Source organism: Tamandua tetradactyla, chromosome 2, assembly GCF_023851605.1.
Source record: "Tamandua tetradactyla isolate mTamTet1 chromosome 2, mTamTet1.pri, whole genome shotgun sequence".
NCBI classification, from domain to species: domain Eukaryota; kingdom Metazoa; phylum Chordata; class Mammalia; order Pilosa; family Myrmecophagidae; genus Tamandua; species Tamandua tetradactyla.
The window spans coordinates 61,283,655-61,293,086 of NC_135328.1; the positions used below are offsets into that span (position 1 = coordinate 61,283,655).

At 55.9% G+C, this 9,432-nt stretch overlaps 1 protein-coding gene across 2 annotated transcripts; it reads left to right on the forward strand.

Moving 5' to 3' along the window:
* The first annotated feature begins 2,472 nt into the window (after positions 1–2,472).
* On the forward strand, positions 2,473–9,304 carry ARID3C (AT-rich interaction domain 3C). 2 transcript variants are annotated; one of them, XM_077147859.1, is made up of 7 exons: positions 2,473–2,784; positions 4,772–4,844; positions 6,738–6,921; positions 7,055–7,332; positions 7,871–8,053; positions 8,285–8,374; positions 8,789–9,304. In XM_077147859.1, the coding sequence occupies exons 1-7, from the start codon at positions 2,473–2,475 to the stop codon at positions 8,887–8,889; spliced, it is 1,221 nt and encodes a 406-aa protein (XP_077003974.1). In that variant the 3' UTR covers positions 8,890–9,304. The 2 variants fall into 2 exon arrangements, with proteins under 2 accessions (XP_077003974.1, XP_077003975.1); XM_077147860.1 differs by lacking the exon at positions 7,871–8,053.
* The last annotated feature ends 128 nt before the right edge of the window (positions 9,305–9,432 follow it).

Consider the following 9,432-nt stretch of genomic DNA (forward strand, 5'->3'; position numbering starts at 1 on the left):
AAATCTGATATCTGAGCAGGAGGGCACTAGGGTGAGCCAAAGGTGTGAGCAGGGCTGAGCCTCAGTGTGTCCAGGGATGGGCCAAAGAGAACAAGGACTTAATGCTGCTGTGGGACTGGTCTTGGGGAGAAGGGTAGAGACTAAAGGGTGGGAGAGCAGGGGGAAGCCCTCTACCAGGGTCCTGGTGAAGAGAGCTCGTGGTCTGGATTAGGGCAGGGTGGGGCTGATTGGGGGAGGGTGGGGGAGGTGGGAAGAGGTAAAGGTCACAACTGTCCCTAGAGGAATGCAAGCCTCACAGGGTGTGAGGCCAAAGGAGGGTCCCCATGTTAGGTATGTTATAGTGAGTTTCACACCCATGCCAGGGGTCACCCCTACACACACCTGTTCATTTACATACCTGGCGTCACCTCAGGGTGACTCTCATGCTTTTTGGTAGGTAGGTCCCCATGGGCACATAGAGAAACTGGGGAACGCAGCATCAGGGAGACAGCTAGGGCTGGGGTGGGCACATAGAGAAACTGGGGAACGCAGCATCAGGGAGACAGCTGGGGGTGGGGTGGGCACCAAGCAGTTGGCAAAATGGGTCTGAAGATACAGATTAAGGAGTTTAGGGAGTTACACACTCATGGATGGAGAACATGTGTGAAGGTGGACAAAATGCCAGTCACTGTTGAAACAGGTTATAAGTACCAAGGATTCATTATCATTCACTCTTTTGTCTTTTCCATAATAGAAAGCAAAAAAAAATTATGTTAAAAAACAGTGTGTGTGGCTGTTTGTACGGGTGGTGTGTGTATACCCTGCTGTGGGTGAGTAGTCGATTCAGGGACCCCTGAGTGTGGGAGTACATAGGCGTGTGTCCCCGCCATGCGCGTGAAGTTGGGGACAGCACCAGGGCAGGGCAGGGGAAAGAGCTTCTGTTCTGGGTAGGTCCTCCACATTCACACCAGCGTCCTGCAGATTGACTCCCCAGGCCTTAGGCAACCCAGCGCCCATGTAACCGAGTGTGTGCCTGAACTTGTGACAGGCTGTCTTGGTGTGTGGACGCGGCTGTTTGTGCATGAATGCCCGCCACTGAGTGTGTGTGTGTGTGTGTGTGTGTGTGTGTGTGTGTGTGTGCGGGGCGCGACTACTGGGCCCTGGTCCGGAGTCCCAAGGGTGGACTCCTCACTCTCCTTCAGACGACTCCCTGCAACTCTCCCAGGCCCCCTCCCCCCGAACCTGGCTGTGTGGATTGTGTGTGTGTGTGTGTGTTGGGGGAACACCTGTTGGGGGTCTGGGAGCGGCAGAGGCCCCCCGGGGCCTCTACCCCCGCGCCCCGCCCGCCCGCCCGCCAGTCCTGCCCCGCTCGGGTCCCGCCCCCGCGGCCGCCGCCAGCGAGCGGCGAGTGAGTGCACCGCAGCCAAAGAAGCGCACGGCGGCGGGAGCGCACCGCGGGAGACCCGGCGCTGGGAGCCGAGCCGAGGCCGGGGCCGCCGGGAGGCGAGCGGAGCAGAGGGAGCACCGTGGAGACGCCCGGGGCAGGAGCCCGCGCCAGGCTGGTGAGTGCGGCCGCCGGGTGCGGGGAGGGAAAGGTAGGGTATCGCGACCCCGCCGCCGCCGCTGCCCGCCGGTCTCGGTGCTGGGCTCTGCCCCGGCCGCCCTCTATTCCCGTGCCTCTTGGGTTCGCGTCTTCTGAGTCTCTGTCCCGTCTCTTCCCGGTCTCTCCGTCTGTTTCTTCCCGTCCCGGTCTCTGTATCGCACCATCTCTTTCTGATCTCTAGCTTCTGCCTTGGTCTCTCACTGCATCGGTCCTTCCCTGTCCTTCTCAGCCCCTGCCTCACTATCTTCTCTCTCCACCTCAGTTTCTCTGACTCTGTCCCTCTCTCTGGGTTTCCTGTCACTTAGGTCTTGGCTATTTATCTCTCACTACCCTCTTACCCTCCCTATCTCTCTACCCAATATCTTTTTATCAATCTCATTTTTTCCCATCTCTGTCTCTCCATCCTTGTCTCTGCCTGATAGCTATCTCTTCTGATCCTGGTCTCTCCCAGTCTGTCTCATCCCACCTCTCTTTGCCTCTCTGTCCCATCCCCATCTCTATCTGCATATCTCCTTGTCATTGTCTCTCTGTTGAATCTCTGTCATCTCTTTCTCCCAGCTCCATCTCTCTCTCTCTCTCTCTCTCTCTCTCTGCGTCTCTTGGTCTCCAGTGCCTTCTCTGATCCCCCTCCCTGTTCCCAGTCAATGCCCATTCTGTGTCCCTAGGCTCCGGCTCTGTCTCTCCCTTCTCTTTTTACCTCTGTCTCTGCCATCTCTGTGAAAGCTGTCTTTCTACCTCTTTCTGCATCCATGACTACCACCCCTTATGTTGGGGATGTGGGGCAGAGGGCCCAGCACCCATGATTCCCTCCCCCACAGGCGGCCCTCTCCTCAGGGCCCCGCCTGATGCCAGGGCCCCCCCCAGCCGGGGGACTGCGCCTGGAAGCTGTAATGGAGGCCCTGCAGAGGCAGCAGGCAGCCCGGCTGGCCCGGGAGGTGGGGCCGTTGGCTCCTCCCTGCCTGCCGCCACCAAGGCCTCCCCTGCCTGGACCCCGGACCCTGCAGGCCCTTGAGGGGGCCTTGAGGGAGGTTGGGGCTGAGGAAGAAGAGGAAGCTGAAGAGGAGGAGGAGGGGGAAGAAGCCGGGGCAGAGGAGGAGGCAGCGGAAGAGAGCCGTCAAGGGGCCCGGAGCCCCAGCTCACCTGCCAGCCAGCCCCCTGGACCTCATCCTCATGAGTGGACCTACGAGGAACAGTTCAAGCAGGTAGAACCCCCTAGATATGGGGCCCTTTCCCCTTCCTCCCTACTGGGCAAAAGCATTTCTAAGTGACCAGTAGCCCACCCACCCCTCAACAGCCATCTGACAGTGGCAAGAAAGACAGAGACATAGATGGAGAGAGAGAAGGACAGTGGGATACAGGGGGATAGTTAGTGACACGGAGGAAGAGACAGAGAGATACCCAGAGACACTGAAAGAAGTGCATATGCACACCCTAAATGAGAAAGGAAGAGGTGCAGGAGAGAGACCCCCAGAAACATGGAGACAAACAGACAGGAGGCCCTTGGTGGGGTGAGAAGGGGAGGTGGGGAGACGTATAGAGATCTCCAAGAAGTCCTTTAAGGGAGGGGAGCCTGGAAGCTGGAGATTCAGGGTCAACACCATCCTACCCTACCCTTTCACACATCAAGTCACAAGGTCACATTCCAGCGACCAGTAGGAGTATCTGGACCCAGAATGGAGGGAGATGCTCCTTTGACTGTCTGTTCCTCCCCCTATTCTATGACACCACCCACCCACCCACCCAATCCTCTCCCTGGCCTGACATGGTGATATCCATGGGTGACAATTCCCAGTCTGTGATGGCCATTGCAGCTAAAGTGTGTCCAAATGGTCCCAGTGCAGCTGGGAATGACAAGATCTTATTAATAGAACCTTAATTTGAGGTCCTTCTTCCCTTCAGGGCCCCTTTGGGTTTTATTCTAAGGATGCTACTTCAGGCTATCACCATGAAGATGTTATGCAGGTCTATGGGTTTTTGGTTTTTTTTTGGTGGAGTGTTATTCATGGAAGTAACTCTAGGTGTTTTGTTATGGTAGTATAACTTGTATAGGGTGTTGGTCTTGGGTATTTTCCAGAATTGTTATCTGGGGCTAGTACTCTGTGGCATTAGTGGAAGAAGGGAGTGTTACTTAGGACATGTCACTCTGAACATGAGGTTCTAGTGGCTATTTCTCCTGGGTGTGATTCTGGGGATTATTACTTGTAGAGTGTCTGTGTTGTTTGTGGCCATCTATCTAAGATTTAGGCTTTCGTTGTTGTGGATCTCAAGCTTGTTATTCATGGGTATTTTTTACTCTGAGAATTTTTTTTTGTATGTCTGTGGCAGGGGTCACATTTCATTCTGTTTCCATGTGAATATCTTGTTATTGCAGCAACATTTGTTGAAATTTTTTTTTTGGGGGGGGAGTAGTGCATGGGCCACCCAGGTCTGCATGGCAGGAGAGAATTCTACCACTGAACTACCCTTGCACCCCTTACTCTGAGAATTCTTATTGGAGTATGGGGTGTTAGCTGTGGTGTCACTCAGATATTATCCTGGGGATTGTTCCTTTTGGGTGGTGTTTGGAAGGTGACTGGGAAGGGATAGGGTGACTGTTGGATCCTGCAAACCCTGACCCCAGATGTCCTGGGTGACACAAGGATAGTACCACTGTGGCTGTTTCTGCAATGACCCTGCCCACTGCTCTTAGAGAAGACCAGATAAGGGGGTGATCAGAGGAGCCATGGGCTTCAATCCAGCAGATTCTAGGCATCCATCCTGGCTGAAGGACAGGATGGAGGTATCCTTGCTCCTCACCCTAAGACCTGTCACACTGGGAGGCTAACAGTATAAAACTCTTGCGTGAATGAATGAGAGTGAAAGGGTGCCCGGGCTTCTTCCCTGGGGCTCTCCAAGTATCCTGGGAGGACAGGATGAGCTTCTGTAGCTCCTTCTTGCATCTTCTCTTCCCTTACTCCCCAGATGGGGGGTCGAGCTGCCCAGGACACCACTAGCCAGCGCTGGTCTATGTATTAGAAAAAGTCACCCCTGTCTGCCCCCAGGGGGAGAGAGCCCAATGCCAGGGAGTCCACATTTCAGACCCTACTCGTGCCTTCAATTGAGTGGCCCTTGTTCAGGGTACAACCTGAGTTGGGGTCCTGGGGGGAAGGGGATTAGTTGAGTTGGGGAATGACCTCGGTCCTTTCCCAGCTCTACGAGCTCGATGCAGACCCCAAGAGGAAGGAATTTCTGGATGACCTGTTTAGCTTCATGCAGAAGAGGGGTGAGTGAGGATGATGCAGGGGAGACTCTGATCTCCAGGTTGGGTCCTCCTGCAGAGGCCTGAGCTGCATAGCACTTATCCTTTGGGCCCTCAATAGCATCTTTAACCTCTGACCCTGCCCCCCTCCTCTGCCCCGTGATTAATTAGTGGCCAGCCCACTGGCAGGGATGAACGTGGGATCAATTGGGAGGGTGAGAGGGGGTACTGGTGAGGGGCTGGCCTGAGATGGGGGAGTCCCAGGACCGGGGCCTGGGGATGCCTTGGTCCTACCACAGGCCTTCTTCCAGGCTTGTCGCCCTTCAGTATCCCCTTGCTTCAAGGAGAGGCCACCTCGTGCTCTACAGCAGGAAGGACTAGGGTTAGACTGAAGGAAGGACTTCCTAAAGGGCGGGGTGGGGACTATGTGAATTGGAGCTGTGAGGGAGGAGGAATTCCTTTCCAGAAATTCCAGAGCTGGAAGAGAATGCAAGAAGTGTCCAGGAGGGGAGCAGGGTGGGCGGCAGTCCATCACTCGCTGCTCCCCAGATTCATGGACCCGAAGACTGACTCATTATCTCTCTCTACAAAGCTAATTAACTCACTCCAGCGCAGCCTGATAAGCCGCTAATTAACTAGCTGCACTGCCTCCCCGCCCCCGCCCCCCACCCCTTAGTGCAGCTGCTTGCCCAAGTCTCTCAAGCCCAGACCCGAAGCCCAACACCCTTTTGGGGTCTCTTCCTTCCCTTCTGACGGGGCCCCAGATCCTCTTGCTCCCTAGAGAGGTCCAGTCATTTCGGTTCCAGTGCCCTCTCTGCTCCCTCCTCGAGGCCTACCCTCCGCTGGGTTGGGGGCCTGGGCTGAGGGGTTTGAACGCATCTCAGCACTGCCGCTCACCCCTTTCCAACCTCCCCAGCACCCTACCCCGCCTCGGGCTCTGCCTCCCTCTGGCGGTGTCTCCCTCCGCGCCTGCCGAGGGGGGAGGGGTCCCGCGGGGCCGATAATTTCCCCCCATTAATCAGGCCGCGGCTAATTGTTCGGGTCCAAAGGCGGCGACGGGAGGGGACGGGATCGGTAAGGAATTAACTGGGGCCCATCGCTCAGCGCAGACAGGCCCCTTTGTCAGGACTGGACGGCGAGGGCGACGCGGCTTGCGGAGTCTGCGGGCGGAGGCGGGGGCAGTTCCTTCTCCCGCCCGCCACCCCCAGGTCTCCGGGCAGTCACCCCGGGGCCACTGTTAAAGGAGCTCGCGCTCTTCAGCACTGTCAGGAAGTCCTTCCTAAGGTCTACCCCAGGGGTGGGCAAACTAGGACCTGCGGGCCCAATCCAGCCACCTGCGAGATAAGAATGGATTTTACGAGCTGGCCACGGTGGCTCAGCAGGCAGAGTTCTCGCCTGTCATGCTGGAGACCCGGTTGGATTCCTGGTGCCTGCCCATGCAAAAATAAATAAAAATAATAACAATAAAATAAAAAATTAAAGAATGGATTTTACATTTCCTACATAGCTGAAAAAATCAAAATAAGAATAACATTTCCGGACAGATTTCCGTGTCCATAACTAAGGTACTATTGGAATACAGCTACACCATTCCTTTCAGTATCCTCTCGACTGCATTCCTGCTGCAACGGCAGAGTTGATAGTTGTGAGGGAGACCATTTGGCCCAGCAAATCTAAAATATTTATCATTTGGCCCTTTACAGAAAAAGTTTGCAGACCCCTGGTCTAGCCTCTTGTCCTTCCAGCTATAATGGAGACCGTGGGGGCTCCGTGGACTTGGCTCTCCAACCCTCCCTCCTCTGGGATCCTGCCCTGCACTCAGGCCTCGCCCGGGCACCCGACTCCTACAGTCCCCGGGGATGTTCGTAGCCGGGTTTTAGTGTTAGTGTTCCAACTCTCTGTCCATCTCCCCGCCAGGGACGCCAGTGAACCGCGTACCCATCATGGCAAAGCAGGTGCTGGACCTGTACGCACTGTTTCGCCTAGTGACCGCGAAGGGCGGCCTGGTGGAGGTCATCAACCGCAAAGTGTGGCGGGAGGTCACTCGCGGCCTCAGCCTGCCCACCACCATCACCTCCGCCGCCTTCACTCTACGCACCCAGTGAGGCCAGGGGCGCGCGCCGAGGGGGCGGGGCGCGCGGGGGCGGCTTAATGGACCCTGCGCAGAGGTCGGGATGTGGGACTTGAACAACTGGTACCAGCCTCCCATCCCCCCCACCCCCGTCCACCCTTAGGTACATGAAGTACCTGTACCCATACGAGTGCGAGACGCGGGCGCTTAGCTCCCCTGGGGAGCTCCAGGCCGCCATCGACAGCAATCGACGCGAGGGCCGTCGCCAGGCTTACGGTGCAGCCCCGCTCTTCGGCTTGCCTGGGCCGCCCCCTCGGTGTACTCCTGGCCCCGCCTCGGGTACTGGCCCCGCCCCATCAACGCCGGGCCCCGCCCAGGGCTCCGCCCCAGCGCTCCCCGCGCACGCGTGCGCCCAGTTGAGCCCGAGCCCCATTAAGAAAGGTGCGAGGAACAAGGGCGCGGTGTTTTGGGGAGGGTCTCTGAGGTCTAGGGAACACTGAGCTATAGAGGACATTAAAATATAGGGGTTGAGATCTGGGAGGCATTGAGGCATGGGGTCTAACGGGAATTTAGATTGGGGGGATATCGCTGAAGTTTAAGAGCCCTGAGGTTTGGGGTTAGTTGAAACCTTGAGGCTCTGGGTACAGGTCACTGCAGTGTGAGGCTGAAGCCCAGGAAATGACCCTTTAAGCAGAGCATCTCCATTCCACACCTGTCCTTCCAGGGCTCCTGTCTGCATATCTAACAATCCAAAGCAAGAAAATCCCCAAAATTAGCCTTCTCTCCTAAATTGTCTTGGATCACCCTAGTCATATATATCAGCCCTTTGAACTCTCCAACCTCAGAGCCTCTAGGTTAAGTCTCTGGATGGGAGAGGGCATTGATTTGGTGCATAAACTTGGGTCCCAGACCTGTGCGAGAACCAAATGTAGAGGCTGGATTGGTTGGGCCAGGGGAGCTGAGTAACCTTTTCTTTCAGAGGAGAGTGTTTTTCCCACCCATCGTCTGGCCCTGCCTGTGGGCTTGGCCCTGGGACCCGTGCGAGAGAAGGTGGCACCAGAGGAACCACCGGAAAAGAAGGCTGTGCTCATGGGGTCCATGGACCCACCTCGACCTGGGGCACCCCCCAGTTTCTTGCCTCGTGGCAAGGTCCTGCTGAGGGGTGAGGAAGGGCTTGTTGATGAGGGAGTTTTGGGCCTCTGTGCTGAGGGAAGACACACACATTGCCTGATAGATGTTGGAAATGGGGCCCACAAATCCCTCTATAGACAGCTGTCTGATTACAGGTGTGGGGCTGAAGTGGGGTGAGAGTTGTTTGCACGAATGGTGGGGGACACTTCTAAGTCTGAAATCTGATTTCCAAAACTATGACACCCTGCTCCCTCCTGAACAGAAGAGCAGCTGGATGGACCTCTCAATCTGGCAGGCAGTGGCATCAGCAGTATCAACATGGCCCTAGAGATCAACGGGGTGGTCTACACTGGTATGGGTGCTGCAGGCTGTTTATACTGGCATGGGAATTTTAGACTGTCTCTACTGGCATGAGGGTCAGTCTAAACTCGCATGAGTAAAATGGGATTCCAGGGACTGCTATGCTGGCATGATTTTAAAGGGGGGTGTCTACATGGCATGGGGTGCAAGGCATGACCTCTCTGGCATGGGTACCGTGGACTGTCTGCCCTGTCATGGGCCCGTGTATCAGTGTGGAAATTTCATCTTCACCCATTCACATAGGAATCTCTCATTGACACAAGGGGCTTGTCTTCATTGGTTTGTGGCAGGGGAATGTGTACTGTGTTTTAGGAATGAGGACACTTATTTTTGTCCCCCTTCTGTTTCTATGCCCACCTTCTCTTGCTGGTGTTTTCCTTCTACTATCTCCTCACCCCTTTGCCAGGTGTTCTCTTTGCCCGCCACCAGCCTGTGCCGGCTTCCCAGGGCCCAACCAACCCTGCACCCCCACCCCCTACAGGGCCCCCATCTGGCACCACATTCTGAGAGCTCCCATTCAGAACTGAGTCCCAGTGCCACTACTGAGGGGGAGGGGACACCCCACCTTGGTTCTTACAGGGCACCCATTCTGGGATCCAACTCTGGAAGGTGGCCACTTCGTTCCCCACCCCATGCTATGTCGTCTTGAAGTCAAAGAATTTTCTTTCCTATATCTACCTCGTTGTAAAGGGAGAGCACCTTCTTCGTGGCCAACTCCGGCAGCGTCTACCAAAGAGTTCTCCCCCCTTGTAATCCTCATCCTCCCCTCCATGTGCCCCTGGTGTCAATGTCATCTCTAGGACCCCACCCGCTTCGAATCAACTCTGCTCCTCGTTAGGAGCCAGGTGAAGAGTTGGATTGGGCCGTTGTGGAGAGGCTTCCCTGAGGCCACATCTGAGTAATAAAGCTGTAGTTTTTCCCTTTCTGGTGCCTCCTTTCCTTTTGTTTTGGGGGTAGGGAGGGTAGGGGTGAGGGTTAGAGTGGGCCGGGGTAAGGAGGAATGATGTGGCACTGAATAACACTGAACTAGACTGCCTGAGTTCGAATACC

Coding starts and splice junctions, on each gene's coding strand:
- ARID3C (XM_077147859.1), top strand. CDS start 2,473: ATGGAGGCCCTGCAGAGGCAGCAGGCAGCCCGGCTGGCCCGGGAGGTG. Junction 2,785..4,771: donor ACGAGGAACAGTTCAAGCAG/GTAGAACCCCCT, acceptor GTCCTTTCCCAG/CTCTACGAGCTCGATGCAGA. Junction 4,845..6,737: donor TAGCTTCATGCAGAAGAGGG/GTGAGTGAGGAT, acceptor TCTCCCCGCCAG/GGACGCCAGTGAACCGCGTA.